The sequence below is a fragment of the Artemia franciscana genome, chromosome 3 (genome assembly GCF_032884065.1).
Source record: "Artemia franciscana chromosome 3, ASM3288406v1, whole genome shotgun sequence".
Lineage (NCBI taxonomy): Eukaryota > Metazoa > Arthropoda > Branchiopoda > Anostraca > Artemiidae > Artemia > Artemia franciscana.
In genome coordinates, this window is record NC_088865.1 from 36943953 (window position 1) to 36967219 (window position 23267).

Consider the following 23267-nt stretch of genomic DNA (forward strand, 5'->3'; position numbering starts at 1 on the left):
CCGGTAGGGACTGTAAAGTCCAATACCGTATTCTTTGCCCTTTTTTACTTGTTGCACACTCTGTTAATAAAAAAAGAACAATCATTCTCATCAACAGATAAATTACAGACGATAGAATCGACAAAAATCTAAGTTTACGCTGGATTGACAACCTTGGTCAGTTATAAGTAACTAAAGCAGGTCTTGACATTGACTTTTCAAAGTAGCATCATACAGATAACTATTTCAGTTTTGCATTAATTACCTTTTTCCTTCTTTTTTAATCCAAATTAGGTCTGTTCAGCCGATAAATAATAATAATAATAGTAATAATAAAATCGAGTTTTTGAGCCAACTTGAATAGTTTAGCTTCATCAGTTGTACCAAAAAGTGCTGATTTCCCAGATAAGTTTATGTGACCCCCCACAAAAATCTTCAATTCCGCTTGAAAACTCGTGCGTGTGTTAGGTTTGACAGTTAAAGTTACGGCCATTTGAAGAATACTCTAAAACGTCAACTATCTGTTTTAATAAGGGACTGAGATTTGAACGCAAGAGCTTGGGGGGGGAGGCTCCTACAGTCCATATATCCTTCGTCTTAAGTGTGAATCTAGTCATGGCTGGCTGGTGATGTAATTGATTAAAGCGTGGAGCTAAAGTTGTCAAAACGACAAAAACTTTATAAATTACAGAGACATTGTAACAATAATGAAACTTTCCAGGGGCTGCAACTACAGAACCCCATCCCTTAATATGTGCCTGCAGGGTCATATTCTGGGTTTTTTTGGGGGGGGCATAAAAGTATTTTTGTTTGGGGATTTACAAAATAAGACTTAAAAAACGCATCAAAATTTGGTTATATGCATTTTTGTCACATTTTTACGAGCTGGACAACCATTTCGGGGGAGGGGGGGGGGGTCAAACCCCTAGACCCCTGGATACAGCCTAGCGTGCCTGAGTGTCTTGAGAAACCGTTTATTCAAGATTCTCGTGTTTTGCTGAAATATTAGCACATATTATCTAAGTGAAATTCGTCAAAAACAGAAACTAAACAAGATCACGACAACAAGCAATTTGCTCTAAGGTGAAAATTTAAAACCAAAGCTTCACCTGGCTATTAAGATTCTTCCGAAAACAGGAAAGGGACATGGGTAAGAGTATTAGCAGCCATGTGCGAAAACCCGAGAATTTGGCCAGATGTGTGTATTTAGGACTTATTAGAAAGACTTCCGAAATACCGTAGCTTTATAATAAACGTTATAACCGTCACGATCAAAGGTCATAGTTATCCTTACAGAAACTAAAATCATTAGCCTCACTATTGTTTTCCCTTTTTGAGTTTCAAAGCCCAGGAATGGCTATTAATTTTGTCAAACAGTTCGTGGTAAAAAACTGTAAGTAAGGAGAGATCCGGCTCAATAGTAAACGAAACTCTAAAAGACGGAATTTTGATACCAATTTATACATAAAAAAATTTCATTATTATGCTGATTCCAAATATATAAGTTTCATTAAGTTTAGTCATACTCATCAAAAGCTACGAGCCTGAGAAAATTTGTCTGATTTCCGAAAAAAGGGGGAAAGACCACCAAGAAGTCATATAATTTTAATGAAAATCACACCATCAGATTCAGCTTATCAAAGAACCCTACTATAGTGGTTTCAAGCTCCTATCTGCAAAAATGTGGAATTCCGTAATTTTTGCCAGAAGAAAGATCACCGATGCGTGTTTATTTGTTTTTTGTTGTTTTGCTTTTTCCAGGGGTGATCTTATCGACCCAGAGGGCCTAAAAGGTCGAGAGAGGGCTCATTCTAACGGATATTAAAAGTTCTAACGTCCTTTTCAAGTGACCAAAAAAAAAACTGGAAGGCAACTAGGCCCCTTTTCCCACGCCACTTTTTCCCAAAATCCTCGGATCAAAATTTTGAGATTTTTATTTTGTTCAGCATAGTTGAAATGCCCAATAACTGAGTCTTTGAAGATAGCATGATCCCCCACAGCCCCTGGGGAAAGATCTTTAAGTTATAAAATTTGCCCTTTATTTCCGTATAGTATTTGTTATTGGGAAGTATGCATACATTTCTCGGGTGGGGAGGAAAGGACGAATTTTCTGTTGGGGCAATTTGGTACGAGGAAAATTTTCCATAGAGGGAAGCTTCCAGGGGGTGAAATTTTTCAGGGAAAATTTTAAACTGGGAGAATTTTCCCGATTTTCTATACGAAATTTCTGTAATGCTTTGCTTTCTCTTTCCGATTCAATTTTACGCGTGGAGATGTTAATGTCCGGGGTAAATGTTTGCCAGGATTGAATTGTCCTTAGAATATTTCCGTGGAGAGGGGAATTTTTTCGTGGAGGTGGAGCAATATATCCTGACTTTATTTTAAAAAAAGATCAGAAATTAAATTAAAAAAACTAGTTTTTTCAACTAAACGTGAGGAGCAACATACAAACTTAAAATGAACAAAAATTATTCCGTATATGAGGAGGATTGCCCCCAGCACCTCGCTCTTTACGCTAAAGTGTAAATTTTGTCCCAATTCTCTGAAAACGACTCTTGAAACACAAGGGTCGTTCAATTAGAACAATATGTAACTTTTTTTTTAAATGCCGAAAAATTTTAGCGTGAAGAGCGAATTGAGGAGGGGTCAATCCCCCCCATATGCGCAATAATTTCTGTTCGATTTAATTTTTATTGTTGCATGGAGTACATTTATACTCCTTTAATTTTCAACGTAATACAATCAATTAGGTATTGTTTTTTCCAAAACCACACTGCCTTTCTATGACGAATAAATAAACATTCAAATGGAGATAAGTCCGTTTATAAGACAGCAAAAACAGATACAAAAGTCTAGATATGCCGACCACAAATATTTAGACTTTTGTATCTATTTTTTACTATCTAATAAATGGACTTACCCCGTTTGAATGTTTATTTGTACTCCATTAAGGAAAATATTAAAATTAACACCCAAATCATGAACATGCGAAGTGTAAGATTACATTGTTTTGTGAGGTAAATTCGCCCCATTCCACAATTAATCGTAAATAGAAATTGCTTCGGCTTAATAGAAATTGCTGTGCCTGTTCATGCATAAATAAGTGCTCAAAGACATAGGGAACAACCTTATATATAATTTATATCTATAAATGTGTGTTACATGTTACTCACCATAGTGGTGACAGATTGCGGAGTCGCTTCGAACAAAAAGGTGTGATCAAAGACATAAGAAACAACTTTTATATCTAATTTATATCTACAAAATATGTGTTATGTGTTACTCACCATAGTAGTGATAAGATTGTGGAGTCGCTTGGAAGATAACGTGCTCAAAGACATAGGAAACAAACCTTATATCTAATTTATATTTACAAAATACGTGTTATGTGTTACTCACCATAGTGATGATAGACTGTGGAGTCACTTGGAGCATAAACATGTGTTTAAAGACATAGGGAACAACCTTTTATATCTAATTTATATCTAAAAATGTGTGTTATGTGCTACTCACCATAGTGATGATAGACTGTGGAGTCACTTGGAGCATAAACATGTGCTTAAAGACATAGGGAACAACCTTTTATATCTAATTTATATCTAAAAATGTGTGTTATGTGCTACTCACCATAGTGATGATAGACTGTGGAGTCGCTTGGAGCTAATTCCCTTACTTTTATGAACCATTCTTCAGCTTCAACAGATTTACTCTGCAAAAAAATAATAATAACTAAATATCCACATTGAATTTTTTCTTTTGTAGTAAATGTAGTCAGTTTTACCTGCGACCCATAAGCACAGGAGCCATGACTTCAAAAGACTCTAAGTCTGTTTTCATGTTCCTACCCTAACCCATTCCCTAATTGTATGACATGAAAGGTCCTATGAAGACAGTTCCATTACTTGTTTACACTTGCTTAGAAAAAAAAGGAAGAAAAGAAAGTCAAATTGGGTTTAGAACCTGCTCCTCCTGGACTGAAGATCTTTAAGCTGGTAAGTTCCCAATTTATCTTCAAAGTTAAAAAACTTTAGTGTATAAATGCATAAACAATTTCTTGGGTTCCATTTTATTTGGGCCATAGATCCATTCCTTCAAATTTTGTTCGGGAGACATAATTATTTTACGAGCTCACAAGATGCCACTGTTAAGAAGGTGAGGGGTGTGGAGGTAGAAACTTGAAAATACCTTTTTGAAACCTACCTTGGGCTGCAGAGCAATTCCAAAAAGTTCCATTGGTCTAGTACAGCTGGGAAATGACAACACGAGACCCTGCTCTAGCTACAAGGTTTACATCAATTTTTAAAAAGCTCTCAGGTACAGGCCTATGCATTAATGTACGCAAGGGGGGAGGTCCCAATAAACCCGTTCCGAAATCTTAATTTTCCTTAATTTCTGGAAATTTTGTTTTAACTTTGCCCCCGTCCTCTGAAAAAGATTCTTTCGTACGTGCTTGGGTGTATTGCTTGATTTCTTGAATGCTGGCACCCGCTAATTAATTTTCATATGGCCAAGCTTTTTGGCTGTATCAACCATCTAATTAAATTTAACCTCTATGTGTATTATCCTCAATGGACTCACCCGCAGGGACATGTGCTGGACAGAAAGATTTGGGCTTGAGCCTCCCCCTCCCCCCCAAAAAAAATTGTTGAGCTGTTTTATTTTATAAATTTTTACTTAAACACCATTATGCTTTCCATATACTGTAATCCGTTTATTTTTGGTACTTGTATTCAAAGTTATGCCCCTCCTCATAAACAGAACACTTTTTACGTGCCAGTCGGGGACCTTTCAAATGGAGACAGCCGGGACAAGCTGCCCTGGACGTCGTCACCGAGGGCGCAGTGGCCGGGGCTTCTTTTATTTATGTTTAAGTCAAAAAGGGGTAGGATAATCAATTTTGTCCCTGGTAGCCACCATCCCTAGGAACTGCCCTGGTAAATATGTACACATTAACCTACTTTGTTTATTTGGCAGCCAACATCAGAGAGAGAGAGAGGACACTTTTATTATACATATCATCAATATACAAAAAAAAACACATCAGCCACTTTAGAAAGTCAGAGACTTGTTAGTAGTGGCTGATAAACATTAATGAGCACCAATACCAACAACATTAACAAAAAAAAAAAAAAAAAAAAAAAAAAAAAAAAAAAAAAAAAAAAAAAAAAAAAAAAAAAAAAAAAAAAAAAAACAAAATGAAACAAAAAAATTGGGAACAAGAAAACAACATGAAAACAAAGAATAAGAAAAAAAAAAAAAAAAAAAAAAAAAAAAAAAATGAAACAAAAAAATTGGGAACAAGAAAACAACATGAAAACAAAGAATAAGAAAAAAAAAACAACAACACTTAAAAAAACAAATCAATAAGCCATCCAATTTAAATTATTTATTTATTTTCTACTCAGAAGGTGATTCTTCAGTCTACTCTTAAACTGGCTAACATTTTCAGATAACCTTATACTCATTGGTAAAGAATTCCACACTACTGGTCCAGCAAACTTGGGACCAAAACTTCCCCTCTGAGAGCTGCGACACTCATATACCAAATCATCCATATTTCTAGTCTCATAACTGGGGTATGAAGAATTCCTTATAAACATTTGACGAAAAATTTCAGGGGACAAACCATAAATACTCTGAAATACAAATATAGCAAGTTGATAATCATGAAGTTGGCTAACATTAAAGATCATAAAAATACATTGAGCAGGGGACAAACCATAAATACTCTGAAATACAAATATAGCAAGTTGATAATCATGAAGTTGGCTAACATTAAAGATCATAAGTTTCCTATAGCAATTAACTGTATCATTTTCACCATGGACATAATTTCCTAGTAGTCTAATAACTTTATTTTGTAAAACCTGGACACGTTTAAAACTTGTATAAAATCCACCAGCCCATATCACACAACCATAAGAAATATAAGGCATGACAATAGAATGATAAAGAGTTAAAAGGGCAGAATGAGGTAACTGATTTCTCAGACGCCGAATCAATCCAAGCCCTCTAGATACCCTAGCTGCCACCTGATCACCATGTGCTTTCCAATTCAGATTTTGATCAAGCTGGAAACCAAGGTATCTCACCACAGCTACTTGTTTCAATGGCCTATTACAAAGAAATATTTTTCCATTTAAACCAACTGGACTTCCTTTCCTACTAAATAATATAAAATGAGGGGTATAAATTCATATGACGGCATACCAATGTGACTAATTTGGGGTTTCCATGTCTCTTCGATTCCGCAGAAGGTCCCCAGGCGTTTCATGACAAAGAGTGAGCTACTCGTGAGTGTACGTAATCAATAGTGAACCCGATTCTTCCTCTTTAAGACTCAGCAGTTAAATCACCTCATTCTCACTAATTTTGTCGGCCTTGCTAGCTCTTGAGGTGGGGCTCTCAACGCCAAGTTTAGGGCCACGAAATCATTTATAAAAGACTAGGACCCGGGACCCGTTAATGCAACAGGCCCAATTATTCAATTAACTTCACAACATCTGGTGGCAATAAAAGTCAATTCATAACATGAATTAGAAAAGAAGTGATAAGTGTGTAGCCCCTGTGATTAAAGTTCAAAGTCTTTCATACCGCTTTTAATTCCTGGTTTGGTACTTGTGTCTAATAGCCACCACACTCGAGATCTTGTATCGCGAATATGAGATAATAACCAGTTTTACGGTCTTTATATCAGTCAATATTAGCTTCGGCTCGGTGGGAAATTACCCTTTAGCTATATTTTAATTAAATATTTATTTGGTATTTTGGCTAGGCTAGGTTAGATTAGTTTACGTATTTAGTATGACGCGGTCTGGGCGGTCCCCCTTCCATAATTCTTTGTTCTAGTTTTCATAATTTTGTTGATAAAGTATTATATTTTCATAGTACTTGTTTTATTTGATTAGCATTCACCAAACTTCAATTCTGGACAGAACTTGAGTGTGATGGCTGTAAGACACAAGTACCCCTGGTTATAATCATTTTCCGGATCACAAAGATAAAAATTTGAGTGCCTAGACACTTTCTAATTAGCTCAATCACTAAATCTTAACTGATACAAAGCTAAAATTTTAAAACTATAATCAGAAGCAAGGTCGTTTTTACACTTAGAAGGGCTTCGGATAAAAAAATCATTTTCAGAAGAAAATAAACTCCTACACGCTACTCACGTATAAAAGTATATGTCATTTTAATGATTGCATTCTAGGCTACAATCGGCTACAAACAATGTTTATGATAAATTCAAAACCCGAATTTCTGCATGGTTTTATGTCTTATGCTCTTCGCCAAATTTAATGACGGACTTGAAAGAAACTTCGGCAATTCTTTGCCGCACACTAAAAACATCAGACAAGAATATAAATTCTTTTAGTATCTAACTCACGATAATTATTTACCTACGCTTTTTCATAAAGATTTTAACTACATTAACAAGGGCAAATCTTAAGGAAGACAAAGATGCATAATTCAAGTCTATTATTTTGTTGCGTTTTATTTTTGAAGCTTAAGTATTTTATAAGTTATCGTAAAGAAAAAGTTGCGTCTTCACTCCATGCGGTATATTTGATTGCTGATTTAATATAGATTTACATGCTCTAACTCTCCGTCTATGGCACCTTGTTACATTCAATGTTTATTAAAGAGACATATTTTATGTATATCAGTGTCCAAAAAAGATACTAAAAATGTCGGGGTTTTATAGCGTCAAACCAAGAAAATGTGTGTCTTCACCGTATGTGGTTCTTCTGACTGCTCGGCTACTTAATTGATTAGACACATTTTGTACTGAACAGTGGCATCGTTGAGGGGGGGGGGAGGTTGCCCCCCAATAATTTGGAGAACAAAATATTAAGTAGCTCTAAAACTGCTCGTTTTAAGTTTCAACTTCATTTTTACATTGAGCAGATCATTTTTTTAGTTCTTTTTTTAGTCAAACAGTTCGTGGTAACGACTGTAGTAAGGAGCGACCCGGCTCAATAGTAACTGAAACTCTAAAAAATGGAATATTGATAGCAACAGTTACATCAAAAGAATCACATTTTAATGCTGATTTTAAATATATAAGTTTCATCAAGTTTAGTCTTATCCATCAAAAGTTTGATGGGCCTGGACAAAAGCTCTTTATCTAAGCTGTCTGAGATACTTTGTTTTACTTCAAATTACAAAAAAATTATCAGTAATAAATTATTCAAATTACAAAAAAATATCAGTAAAGTGCTAGTTTTCTATAATCTTACAAACATAGGGAACAAATTACTAAGTAACTCTCAAACTTTTGGTCGTTTTAAAGTTAAACTGTGTAAGCTTTAAAGCTACAATTGTGACCATAATAGGAATATATAAAAATCAAAATAATTAACACTTTTTAAGGAAAAAAATAACAAAAGAAACTTACTTGACGAGCAAGAAGTTTGGCATATGTCAAATGAGCCGGTATATGATCAGGTTTTACCCGCAATGCTTCCTTATACCAATATTCTGCTTCCTCTAACTGATCAAGCTTGAAATAGGCTTCCCCGAGCATATTGTATAAACTCTGAAAAAAATAGTAAGAGTTCTTGTAATTTGGGCGTTTTCTTCTAGATTTCATCGTAAACACTTTAGTTACATGCATCTATAATTTCTATAGAGTGTTCAAAAAATGTTAATGACGAAGAAAATCAAGATTATTTTAAATCTTAATACGAAAACGGTAGAAATGCTAAAAAAAATATTACCATTGAACTAGACTTCTATAAAGAGTATTCTTATTTAAAAAACAATAAGATGTATTTACATTAAATTTTACTGAAACAAGTATATATTCAAGATTGTTTCTAGGGGCGACTGCACTTTCAAACAAGACCACAGAAACAGGTAAATCTTATGGAGAAATGCCACATTACATGAAAACAAGCCCTCTAAAAAGACTGTACCAAAGTTTTGAAAAAAACATAAATGATACTGAATATTGCTTATTGAATTGGTGTCCTAGGCCATAGAGAAAAAAAATTGTCACAACAATTCATTCCAAAACTTCACAGAGGTTCGAGCATTAGAATGGCTAGGTACTTATTCCTAAGTGTGGCCAATTTTTCGGAGGCTTTTTTGGATATGTATTTAGGGGGTTACTCCACCTTTACCCCCCCCCCCCCAATGCATGCTAAAAGGTATATGTTCCGTCTGTAACATTTTGCACCAAACGTACGGCTGTAAATTGACCAGAAAGGACAAGGTACTAACAACACTAGATTTATTAATTTCAGGTCTATCATAGAGCATCAGGTCTATCTTCATAAAGCAAGAATCAAGAAATTAGCCTAAAAAGTAGCATGAAAAAACGTATGTTCAGCCAGAGCCAAAACAAGTTTCTGGAGCAAACTTTGTGGGTTTTTTTTGTTTTGTTTTTTTCATGGGAAAATGTATAGAACACATAATAGGCTTGGCAACTCAGAAATTATATATTATACTAATTGTAACGGAGAGCAAAGCAACTGAAAAATTCGTTATCTTTGGCGAAGACGAACGCATAGGACGTTCGTCGCGTTCATCGCACAAGATGAACGCAATTTTAAGGTAAAAATATTACATTAAAACTATGTCTGTAGATGGAATGAATGGAATTGTAAGGGAAAATGGAAATATAATATGTTTTGGAAAAAATTGAAACGACAAGCTATCTTGATATTGAAATAGATTACTTCGACTTCTTTCAGAGACTAATTCAGTAAATTCTTCCTATTCTGAAATTGAATTAAAATCGAATAGTTGTTGGCATCAAGCCATGGCTAATTGTAGAAAAAGCCAAGAAAGATAGTCCAATTGAGTGAGAGGCAAATCAGGCCTCAACAGTGTATTTACAACACTAGATTTATTAATTTTAGGTCTTTCATAGAGCCAGAATCAAGAAATTTCTTAGCCAGAATCATTGCTACTTAGCCAATTTCAGAAAGAATCAAGAAATTGAGAGAATGATCTACACTTGATTAAAAAGTAGTAAAATATTTCCTATTTTCGTGACTTTCTGACTTGATTTCACTAGGTTTTTCAATCTAAAAAGGAAAAGCAAATTTCAAAAAATTAATTCACTAGACACATAAAGCAGAATTCCAGTTATCGAATGTTAGCAAAACTATGTCGTACGTTGAAATATTAAAACCGTAGGACTTTTATTATCGGTCATCTTCTGATTACCAAATACACATATCTCAGATACTGCCTTTTGCCACACATGAAAGAAAGTAGCTTAGAATTGATATAAAATTAAAAATAAAAAAAAAATACGGAAAGTTTTTGCAAAGTAGGCATTCGCGGGGTAAATAGACCTTTCCTTTTAAAACAAGTCCTACTTTATTTTCAAATGATCTAAAATAACTAACTAAATAATAAGTTTCACAATTAGGCATGGTAAATGGTGTCACCAATATACTCAGTATCTGCAGTTTAATATTTCTTACATTTTAAGCTTGATACGATAAAATAAGGACAGTCAGAGCTCAGTTTTAATGATTGGACCCAAATCATTTTGGGAAGGGTCAGAAAAGGGACGTAAAGAGGAGGATATCGGGTTTATGACCCCTCAATCTTTCAAAGTCCGTTACTACAATTCAAAGCTATATAAGGGGAAGGGGGTGGGGTAAATGGACATAAATACAATTTAAAAAAAAATGCAATAGTGGTAAGAGAAGAAAATTATTATTTTCTTCCACTTGGTTACTTTTATCGAAAAAAAAATAAAACAATGTTCAATTAATTGGGAAATAAATCAGATGGTCACGTGGTTCTGGTTAAAACAAATAATTGCTTCCCATTTCTGGAAATTATGTAGAAAAGTAATATTGCACCAGTAAAGCGGGAAGCAGGGTTGTCAGTTTGTTCAGATTAGCCTTAGGAGTTAAGCAGAGTTTCGTTTTCTTCTTGTATACATGGGCTATTTGGAAAAATATCGGACAGGAAGGGGTTACAAGAAAAGATTTAAAGAGAGTAAGAACTTCCCAAATAGGGGCTAATAACAGAGCTCTGAGAAGGATGGGGCGGAACAGGAGTGGGCAGAGATCGTGCTAACCTTAGGAGACTTGGAGCTGCAATGAGTTGTTGGTAGCAATAATAGTCAAAATGGGATTTTGCAAAATTTAAACTGGGAAATAATTACCTTTAAATGCTCAAGAACTGACACTATAGACAAGAGCTCAAGAACTTTTCTCATTGTACTGATGAGCTCAAGAGTTCATTGTCACCCTTTACAACACAAAGCTTTAAGCAGGAATAACAAGATGTAATCCCTCACTTCAGGTAGAGCTTCTTCGAGATTTAAATAGATGATATTAGTACAAAACTATACATAAGAGCTGATTCCTCACCTGAGGTTGATAGTGACTTGGCATTTTATGAATGGCATCACTGTATACTTCAATGGCCTTGTGATATAGTCCTTCGTCAGCATATAATCTTCCTAGATTAAATAGAGCAGATATTTTCGTAGATTCGTGTGTTCGAGGGTCTTTCAAACCAGAGCCATCTAGTTTAGAACATTTCAAGTATACTTCGACAGCCTCCTCCTTTTTCCCTGGAATGGTAATCTTTGCTAATAGAATATCAGACATGAACCAATTGTATTAAAAAGTGGTACAATTGACAAATCTGATTTTCAAGGAATTAAACAGAAACTGAATAAAATTACAAAACAATATTCTACAGAATTAAAAAGACAAAAGACGGCTCAATAGTAACCGAAAGAGTTATTGACGAGGGGGCGAACCTCCTCATATGCGTAGTAAAAATACACAAATATAGAGAAGAAGTTGTAGAAGTTCGTTGCGTAATTTAATTCGTAAGGTATGTATGTTTATTACTAACAAAAACGTTCGTAAAAAAATGAAAAAATCTAGTTGCATTTTTAAGTAACCAAAAATTAGAGGGCAACTAGGCCTCTTCACCCACCCCTTTTTTTTATCAAAATTGTCTGATCAAAACTATGAGAAAGCCATTTACCCAAAAAAAAGAATATTAATATGCAAATTTTGGTTTAATTATTTATGTGCGGTGAGCCAAAACCAAAAGATACATTGATTAAAAAACGTTCAAAAATTAAATATAGAAAACAAGGTTTTTTTTCTGTAAATAAGGAGCGACATTAAAACTGAAAACGAACAAAAATTATTCCGTATATAAAAGGGGCTGTCCCCTCCTCAACGCCTCGCTCTTTACGCTAAAGTTTTTATTGTTTTAAAAAGTACAGTTATGAGAAAGAGTCAAAATTTAGCGTAAACAGCGGGGCGTTGAGGAGGGGACAACCCCTTTTATACGGAATAATTTCTGTTCGTTTTCAGTTTTAATGTCGCTCGTTACTTGCAGCTAAAAAAACTGTTTTTTTTTTTTTTTTTTATTTAATTTTAGTAAAAGGAAATTGAGATATGAATTATTTATCATTAAAAAATAACAATTTAGTGGATAAAATTTTTTCATATAATGTTGTACCTATTAGTTTTTAAAGGGACTAGCTTTCACAGAAGTGATACCATTTTTGTCTCCCAGGACCTTTGTGACAACACAAACATAGTAGCGACGAGAAGGGAGGATTTCAAGCTCCTAGTGTTGGAGGGGGTAGAACCATTGACCTAGGACGGAAATGACTTTTATTTTCCCTGATATGACTGTTTCCATACCTGGTTATGCGAATGACAGATGGTCATGTAGAACAGAATAAGTTATTCTGACACATGTGCATCTAGAAATTACAGTCCAGATTTGTATTTCCGGCCCTCTGATTCCTAAATTTTAGAATTTAATTAGGAAAAGAATATAAACTAGAAATAAAATTGTATTTGATCTTGAAATTAAGGATTTTACTATGAAAGCTCGTTAGAATCAAGGGAAATAACATATCTAAGATTCGTTGTCCTTAGATGTTGCAACATGTCATCTTATGTAAATCTAGCATAATGATCTTCGCTCCACTTCCTGTATGTCAGGCTTCTTTGCAGCACTTAGCACTACTTAACACACACTTAGCACTACGTAAAGCACACTCCTACCCTACGTTGCATGCGTCACCTGGTGTACACGATTTAAGAAGTAGATAGCCCCTCGACGCCTAGCAACCTTAATGTTTGTAGGTTTTTTCTCAGTCAAATTCGAAAGAAACTTTTGCTAGGAAAATTTCAAAACTTTATTTTGCACTCGTGAATTTTTAAAAGTAGAATAATTACCGCTAGGCAAGGCTTTAAAGTTGCACAAAAAGGCCAAGTTTTCAAAGTGAATAGCCTAGATCTTGTGTTATATCTATGAAAACAATCTAAGTGTTTCCTTCACTGACTTAGATTACATCTCATTATGTCCACAGATGTCAAAACAGAAGCAGTTAGTGATTCATCTTCTTTTTTCTTTCTAAGCTCAGCAGGTTTCTTAGCTCGGATGTGCCTTAAACTAAATAACAGATGAAATAAGGTAGTCTACATCAGCACTGGTATCCTAGCTAGCTACAGATTGATGAAAAATGGAGATTATCGGAAGTACATTTCCATTCAAGGTTTTTTTTTTCTTTTCTTTTTTTTTTTTTTAATGGTTACTCCCACACAGAAAGCACAAAGACCGGTCGTACTTTCCGCAACAAATGGTATTTCAAACCTGGGTTTTGTTTTATCCCTCAACTCGGCTGGTCACGTGACGATAAAACCTTTATCGCGCGCTAATGTGTAAAGACTTGATTCAACCGCCAAAATTGTGATGGTGCAAAAGCTTACACAAGATTTGACACCGTTTACCACAGTCTTTCCTATACAATAATGAGGTTCGGTCTGCATTTGCTCTCGTGCAACAACCGAGAGCACGTGAAAGTGACTATTGCAAGCTTAATCATACGAAAAAGGCTTTTAGCGCTCCTGCACGGGTTTGAGTCTCAGCAACCAACTTTGAGAACTAGGCGCAAATTTCTAGGCATTGTTTTGGAAAGACAACAAACCCTTTACAGACCCCACGTCAATTAGAAGTACGACTATCGTTTGTTTTCTTCAAAATGCTAAGATGATCTGAAGAATTGAAAATTAATTATTAACACAAGAACAAAAAGGAACCTGGCGATTTGCTGGCAAAAGCAGAACAAAAAGCCTCTTTGGTAATTTTTAATTAAACATAAAATTTTCACTTCTAACTCAGATAATTTTTTATTTTTATAGATTTACATAATTTTCAGGAATTGCAACAGAATCAAAAGAGGGTCAATGAACTTCAAAAAACAGGTTTTCACCAGGGGCTTCAATACATGAAAATGTAGAGCGGAGCGAAATGTATTTTTCAAAATCTAAGGAGGGGACAATTTTGCAGTTTTTCTATTTTTCAAATGAAAACACAAAAATAAGGTGTTTTTTAATAAGACGTCCAAAAAAGAATATTGTTTCAGGTCTGAAGAAGGTAGCGAGGAAGGATAACTGCCTGGGATGAATCCATCCTAACCCCTCCCTTGATGCACACGATGTCCCATAATGTACACGATGCCCCATAAGAAAAATAGACATCCCACTGCACTTAATACACAAATTTCCAATTCATTATTTTGTCAATTCTCAGATTGGAAATTAAAGCTCCATGTTGGATTCGAGCATCAGCGATGGGGGCTGGGCTTCAGTTCTGTGCAGCAGCCTTTTTTAATCCCCCATCCAGGACGTAGTTCCCCTCTTCTGAAGTAAATTCCTCATTTGAACGAGGAATAAACACCTTACCTAATTGTGAATAAATTTTTTGCCCTATAGCTTACCTAGAAGAGCGTAGACTAGACCAAGATTTAAATGTGCCACTGCCATACGTGGTCGGTAGTTGATGGCATTTTTGTATGATGTAATAGCTTCATCGTATCTCTTCAATTCTTGGTATAATATTCCTCTGTAAAAGAAAAAAAAAATTAAGTGGCATAAATGGTATATGCGATCAAGATTTAAGAGGTTTCATGGGTTACCCAGTGAACTTCAATTAAGTTGATTCTTCTTGCTATTAAATAAAAAAAAACAAGTTTTTTTTAAATGAAAGTAAGGAGCGACATTAAAACTTAAAACGAACAGAAATTACTCCGTATATGAAAGGGGCTTTTCCTCCTCGACACCCCGCTCCTTACGCTAAAGTTTTTTATTGTTTTAAAAAGTAGAGTTGCGAGAAAGAATCAAACTTTAGCGCAAGGAGCGGGGTGTCGAGGAGGAAAAGCCCCTTTCATATACGGAATAATTTCTGTTCGTTTTAAGTTTTAATGTCGCTCCTTACTTTCATTTAAAAAAACTTGTTTTTTTTTATTTAATTTCTGAAAGTTTTTGAATTAATGCATGTCTGATTTTGGCTCTCCGTACATAAATTACTAAAATGAAATTTGCATATTAATTCTTTTTTTGGTTAAATGGCTTTCTCTTAGTTTTGATCAGACGATTTTGAGAAATAAGGGGTGGGGAAGGAGGTTTAATTGCCCTCCAATTTTTCGGTTACTCAAAAAGGCAACTAGATCTTTTAATTTTTAACGAACGTTTTTATTAGTAAAAAAAAACGTAACTTAAGAATTAACTTACGTAACAAACGTACATAACTTACGTAACTTACGTTACGTTTTATCCCAATTCTTTAAGAATGACCCCTGAATCAGAAAGGCCGTAGAATAAATAGTTGAAATTATTTAAAAAAATTTTAGCATAAAGAGCGAAGTATTTATCTCCTCCTAAATACCTCGCTCTTTATGCTAAAGTATTTTTAGAACCCTTCATATGCGTAATAATCTCTGTTCGTTTTAAGTTTTAATGCTTCTCCTTACTTTCAATTGAAAAAACTTTTTCATTTTTATATTTTCATTGGTTTTTTTATAGTAATGCGAGAAAGTCCTGCGCCCTTTTCATTGAATTTCTCTTCCCCCATGAAATACTCCTCCAAGGAAAGATCCTCCCATATAGCCCCCTCCCCTGAACCCCACACCCAAACCAAAAAAATCCCCCTGATAACGTCGGTACACTTCCCATTAACCATTACTGTATGTAAACATTGGTCAAAGTTTGTAACTTGCAGCCCCTCCCCCAGGGACTGTGGGGGGTAAGTCATCCCCAAAGACATATTTATTATGGTTTTCGACTATGCGGAACAAAATGGCTATCTCAAAATTTTGATCCGTTGACTTTGGGAAAAAAATGAGCGTGGGAGGGGGCCTAGGTGCCCTCCAATTTTTTTGGTCACTTAAAAAGGGCACTAGAACTTTTCATTTACGTTAGAATGAGCCCTCTTGCAACACTCTAGGACCACTTGGTCGATACGATGACCCCTGGGGAAAAAAAAACAAAAAAAACAAAAAACAAATAAACACGCACCCGTGATTTGTCTTCTGGCAAAAAATACGAAATTCCACATTTTTGTAGATTGGACCTTGGAATTTTTTCTATAGGGTTCTCTGATACGCTGAATGCGATGGTTTAATTTTCGTTATGATCCTATAACTTTTAGGGGGTGTTACCCCCTATTTTCCAAAATAAGGCAAATATTCTCAGGCTCGTAACTTTTGATGACAAAGACTAAATTTGATGAAATTTATATATTTAAAATCAGCATAAAAATCCGATTCTTTTGATATATCCTTTAGTATCGAAATTCCGTTTTTTAGAGTTTCGTTTACTATTGAGCCGGGTCGCTCCTTACTACAGTTCGTTACCACGAACTGTTTGATATATCTTGGTTGCAGTAATAGCTGCGACCTAGTAAACGGTAAATCCTATAGTAGCCGAAAATATAGTATACAACCGGAATAAGTCTATTTTTTTACTAGTTCATTCTGACGCTGCCTCAACGCGACTACTAAAACTCATTATTTTTCAGTGCACAAAGAAACTAACCTCAGTTAGTATCGAAATTCCGTTTTTTAGAGTTTCGTTTACTATTGAGCGGGGTCGCTCCTTACTACAGTTCGTTACCACGAACTGTTTGATTAAATAAAAAAACAGGTTTTTTTTTTAACTGAAAGGAAGGAGCGACATTAAAACTTAAAACGAACAGAAATTATTGTGTATATGAAAGGGGCTGTTTCCTCCTCAGTAACTCGCTCTTTACGCTTAAGTTTGTCACAACTCTACTTTTTAAAACCAAAAAAAAACTTTAGCGTAAAGAGCGAGGCACTGAGGAGGAAACAGCCCTTTTCATAAACAAAATAATTTCTGTTTGTTTAAGTTAAACCGCCATAATTGTAATGATGCAAAAACTAACATAACATTTTACAACGTACAATGTTTGCCGTTGCAACGTTACCTAGTAACGCTGGATAACGTAGTAACGCTGTAAAACGCTTTACTGCGTTTGACAACGTTTGACAACGTCCTTCCAATAAAATAACGAAATTCGGTCTACATTTGCTCTCGTGCAACAGCCGAAAGCAGGTGAAAGTGACTATGACACACTTAATCGTACGAAAAAGGCTCTGTGACAAAGAGGCTAGCTTTAGCGTAAAGAGCGAGGCGTTGAGGAGAAAACAACCCCTTTCATATACGGAATAAGGCAAATTTTCTCAGGCTCGTAACTTTTGATGACAAAGACTAAATTTGATGAAATTTATATATTTAAAATCAGCATAAAAATCCGATTCTTTTGATATATCTTTTAGTATCGAAATTCCGTTTTTTAGAGTTTCGTTTACTATTGAGCCGGGTCGCTCCTTACTACAGTTCGTTACCACGAACTGTTTGATTAAATAAAAAAACAGTTTTTTTTTTAACTCAAAGGAAGGAGCGACATTAAAACTTAAAACGAACAGAAATTATTGTGTATATGAAAGGGGCTGTTTCCTCCTCAGTAACTCGCTCTTTACGCTTAAGTTTGTCACAACTCTACTTTTTAAAACCAAAAAAAAAACTTTAGCGTAAAGAGCGAGGCACTGAGGAGGAAACAGCCATTTTCATAAACAAAATAATTTCTGTTTGTTTAAGTTAAACCGCCATAATTGTAATGATGCAAAAACTAACATAACATTTTACAACGTACAATGTTTGCCGTTGCAACGTTACCTAGTAACGCTGGATAACGTAGTAACGCTGTAAAACGCTTTACTGCGTGTGACAACGTTTGACAACGTCCTTCCAATAAAATAACGAAATTCGGTCTACATTTGCTCTCGTGCAACAGCCGAAAGCAGGTGAAAGTGACTATGACACACTTAATCGTACGAAAAAGGCTCTGTGACAAAGAGGTTTTACTACCAGGTTTTAGAAAGTAAGTTTATTTAGCTTCCTTTATTTTACATATATCTAAGGAACAGCGTAATCGTTTTATAAAACCACGTCACAGATGTAAACCAATGAAATTAAACTGCACTTTCGAACACGGAACTATAGGAAAGTAGCTCCTCTTTTCATTTTGTTTTCGATTACAAGATCATGACGATCAAAAACATTCAATAGTTTTAGTATTTTTTGTGAAGTTGGAACAATCTTGAAACATGTCTTTTTTTTACGCTCTTTAGCGTAAAGAGCGAGGCGTTGAGGAGAAAACAACCTCTTTCATATACGGAATAATTTCTGTTCGTTTTAAGTTTTAATGTCGCTCCTTACTTCCAGTTAAAAAACTTGTTCTTTTTATTTAATTTCTAATCGTTTTTAACTAATGTAGGTTTGAATGTGGCTTAACTTACACGAAAAATAAAAACGGAATTTACATATTGATTTTGGCAGATTTGTTCCGTATATGACGGGTTGCCCCTCCCCAATGCCTTGCTTTATAAGCTAAATATGTTGGCACTTTTGAAAAAGCCTCCTATTCTAATTAAACGGCCCCCGCGTTTCAGTAGCCGCTCTTAAAAGATTTGGACAGACAGTCAAACTTTAGCGTAAAGAACAAGATATTGAGGAGGCAAAAACCCTTCATATATGATCACCCCACAATACGATCACCCCTGGGGAGAAACAAACAAAAAAAAACAAATAAGCACGCATCCATGATCTGTCTTCTGGCAAAAATAGCAAAATTCCACATTTTTGCAGATAGGAGCTTGAAACTTCTATAGTAGGGTTCTCTGGTATGCTGAATATGATGGCGTTTCATTAAGATTTCTTGAATTTTAGGGGGTGTTTTCCCTCCTGTTTCAAAATCAAGCAAATTTTCGCAGGCTCGTAACTTTTGATGCATAACACTACGAACTGTTTGGTTATACTATTGCTGTTTTTTTTTAATCATATTAATTCTAATCCTCGGTAGAGAAGCATATAATAGTCAAATAAATATGCAACACCGTAACTCTGACTTTTCGTTCTTTTTTAGGCAAAAGGAACAGATTTAAGAGGTTTCAAAATAATAGTGTTGAGAGGTCGCAATATTAAGATTTAAAGAGGTTTCATATTTAAGATGCTCTGAAAAATCAGGTATAATATAATTAATTGAGTTAAGATGCTTCAGAGGTTTCAAGGTAAAGAGGTTCTGAAGGCTTCAGAGGTAAAAAGTTTCAAGGAATTAGCTTACTTTCAATATAAATTTAACTCAGAGGATATCAAATAGCACATTTCTGTGCTATTTTCTTTGCTAGAATACGGTCAAAAAACAATGTCGTACAGCTCAAGCTTTAGACTCAAAGGAATAGAGGGACTAGTTGTAAAAAAAATCCAGCAAATAGTTCTTTTCGATAGCTTATTATTCCACACAGGACCACTGGAGAACTACCAGGTTTTAGAAAGTAAGTTTATTTAGCTTCCTTTAGTTTACATATATCTAAGGAACAGCGTAATCGTTTTATAAAACCACGTCACAGATGTAAACCAATGAAATTAAACTGCACTTTCGAACACGGAACTATAGGAAAGTAGTTCCTCTTTTCATTTTGTTTTCGATTACAAGATCATGACGATCAAAAACATTCAATAGTTTTAGTATTTTTTGTGAAGTTGGAACAATCTTGAAACATGTCTTTTTTTTACGCTCTTTAGCGTAAAGAGCGAGGCGTTGAGGAGAAAACAACCTCTTTCATATACGGAATAATTTCTGTTCGTTTTAAGTTTTAATGTCGCTCCTTACTTCCAGTTAAAAAACTTGTTCTTTTTATTTAATTTCTAATCGTTTTTAACTAATGTAGGTTTGAATGTGGCTTAACTTACACGAAAAATAAAAACGGAATTTACATATTGATTCTGGCAGATTTGTTCCGTATATGACGGGTTGCCCCTCCCCAATGCCTTGCTTTATAAGCTAAATATGTTGGCACTTTTGAAAAAGCCTCCTATTCTAATTAAACGGCCCCCGCGTTTCAGTAGCCGCTCTTAAAAGATTTGGACAGACAGTCAAACTTTAGCGTAAAGAACAAGATATTGAGGAGGCAAAAACCCTTCATATATGATCACCCCACAATACGATCACCGCTGGGGAGAAACAAAAAAAAAAAAAAAACAAATAAGCACGCATCCATGATCTGTCTTCTGGCAAAAATAGCAAAATTCCACATTTTTGCAGATAGGAGCTTGAAACTTCTATAGTAGGGTTCTCTGGTATGCTGAATATGATGGCGTTTCATTAAGATTTCTTGAATTTTAGGGGGTGTTTTCCCTCCTGTTTCAAAATCAAGCAAATTTTCGCAGGCTCGTAACTTTTGATGCATAACACTACGAACTGTTTGGTTATACTATTGCTGTTTTTTTTTAATCATATTAATTCTAATCCTCGGTAGAGAAGCATATAATAGTCAAATAAATATGCAACACCGTAACTCTGACTTTTCGTTCTTTTTTAGGCAAAAGGAACAGATTTAAGAGGTTTCAAAATAATAGTGTTGAGAGGTCGCAATATTAAGATTTAAAGAGGTTTCATATTTAAGATGCTCTGAAAAATCAGGTATAATATAATTAATTGAGTTAAGATGCTTCAGAGGTTTCAAGGTAAAGAGGTTCTGAAGGTTTCAGAGGTAAAAAGTTTCAAGGAATTAGCTTACTTTCAATATAAATTTAACTCAGAGGATATCAAATAGCACATTTCTGTGCTATTTTCTTTGCTAGAATACGGTCAAAAAACAATGTCGTACAGCTCAAGCTTTAGACTCAAAGGAATAGAGGGACTAGTTGTAAAAAAAATCCAGCAAATAGTTCTTTTCGATAGCTTATTAGTCCACACAGGACCACTGGAGAACTACCAGGTTTTAGAAAGTAAGTTTATTTAGCTTCCTTTAGTTTACATATATCTAAGGAACAGCGTAATCGTTTTATAAAACCACGTCACAGATGTAAACCAATGAAATTAAACTGCACTTTCGAACACGGAACTATAGGAAAGTAGCTCCTCTTTTCATTTTGTTTTCGATTACAAGATCATGACGATCAAAAACATTCAATAGTTTTAGTATTTTTTGTGAAGTTGGAACAATCTTGAAACATGTCTTTTAACGTTTAAAAATATCTACTGGAAAAGCCCAGATTGTGGAACAATTTCACAAAAATTTGGAGGGGGGTCAAAAGTTATTTTTTCCAAATATAAGATGACGCAGATTTGTCAATTTCTCTGATAGAAATACCCAAAAAGGAAGTTTTCAATGAAAACACGACAAAAAGGGTCTTTTTCAAAATCTAGGAGAGCGGGAACAAATCAAATGGGTATATGCCCTTTGCTGCCCCAAACTGACGCCAAGGAGCCCTCCAGACCCTCTGATATTGCAGATCCAAGAGTTCATTATTAAAGTAATATACTTACAAATTATAGTGAACGTCAGCCATGTTCGTGCGGTAGCTTAGAGCCTTTTTGTACGCCCACTCAGCTTCTGATTTCTTTCCCTGAGCACTGAAAATATTTGCCAAGTTGCCATAGGCTAGAAAACAATAGTATGACTAAGATTATTTCATAATGACAGCAGAAACTTAGCCAGGGAAGTGCAAGGAGATGTCGGGGCCCAGACCCCCCCCCCAAATGCCGAATCTTTTCGAATTTCTGGTCATTTCTACTTCAATTTATTTTATTTAATTATTGACCTCCCCCCAAAGAATCCCACGTACTTGTGCTCATCAATTAAAAAAAAAAGGGTCGTAAGCTATGAAAATTGTCCATGGTTCACGCATAATATTTGTCATTGGGAAATATTAAGACTTTTTTTTTGGGGGGGGGGGATTTTCTGATGGGGGAGGATTTTCCGATGGGAATAGGTTTCCACGGGGATAGTTTTCCATGGGTAGGGAAGTTTCCAGGGGTGAATTTCAAACCGGGAGAATTTGACAGAATTCCTATATGAAATTCTTTGTATTTGCCTTACTTTCTGTTTGCCGACTCATTTTTGCAGGTGGAGATGTTCCAGAAGAAATTCCCGAAGGAAATTTTCAGTTGAGTTGGAATTGTATGGAGGAATTTTCGCTGGGGGGGGGGGATTTTCCGCGGTAGACTTTCCACAGAGGAGATTTCCATGAGGGGAAGAAATTTTAACTAGAGGGGGAGTCAAATTTCCCGGCATTATTTGAATAACGATCAGGAATAAAAATAAAAGAAACTTTTTCAACTAAAGTAAGTAGCAACATTAAAGCTTAAAATGAACAGAATCTCTTCCGTTTATGAGGGGGTTACTCCCTCCTCCTCAATACCACGCTTTTTACACTAAAGTTTCACTGATTGTCCCAATTTTTAAGAACGGCTCCTGAAACACAAGGGCCGTTTAATTAGAATAAGTAGCTTTTTTCGGTTTTAGTCAGACGCAGTAAACACACACTGGATATGGCACTGGCTTTATGCTGGTGCAGAACTGGCAAGGTTATAGCAGTGGCGTCAATTGGGAGGAGCAAGAGAGGGGATATGCCCCCTCTAGATTTTCTTTCCCCTTGATTTTGAAAAATCCTTTTTTATATTTCGTTGAAAAGATAAAAAACAACAAAATTACCCTCCCTAGATTTTGAAAAAAAATCAATTTGCCCCCCTCCCCCCAATTTTCATGAACTGACACAAATAAGTTCTAGGGATAACTAAGGGTAGAGAAAATCTACGAGATCATTTTCTACAGAAAATACTAAATATCTAAATTATCAAATTTAAAAAATCGTAAACCCTAAAATTTTATCCGAAATTTGAGAAGCACCCGCTCAAAAACTTCCTCTCATAAAGTCTAACTAGAAGACATGAATAAACAAGAAAATTAATCTACCTTTTTATACATAATTATGTATCAATACATTTCTACCATGTTCAGCAAAAACGATTCATGTCAATAAGTTGTCGGGTAACCTGCATTTTAATCAATCCGTCCATCTTATCCAGTAATTTTACTTTTATAAGTAATTTAAATCATTTCTTTTGTGACTCATTGTATGAAACCGATTGACTTCTCAACCTCCCTTTTAGGCCTAAGCCATGTCATT

General features: G+C 35.1%; 1 protein-coding gene across 1 annotated transcript in view; it reads right to left on the reverse strand.

Annotated features, from left to right (window-relative positions):
- Window positions 1-23267, reverse strand: part of LOC136025244 (protein O-mannosyl-transferase TMTC2-like) — a 117059-nt gene that overhangs the window by 13010 nt on the left and 80782 nt on the right. Inside the window, exons 5-9 of the mRNA XM_065701077.1 lie at window positions 21625-21739; window positions 14714-14838; window positions 11322-11527; window positions 8378-8518; window positions 3607-3688 (exon numbers count right to left, since the gene is read on the reverse strand). Coding sequence (XP_065557149.1) covers window positions 3607-3688; window positions 8378-8518; window positions 11322-11527; window positions 14714-14838; window positions 21625-21739 — 669 coding nt within the window. The remainder of the gene's footprint in view (window positions 1-3606; window positions 3689-8377; window positions 8519-11321; window positions 11528-14713; window positions 14839-21624; window positions 21740-23267) is intronic.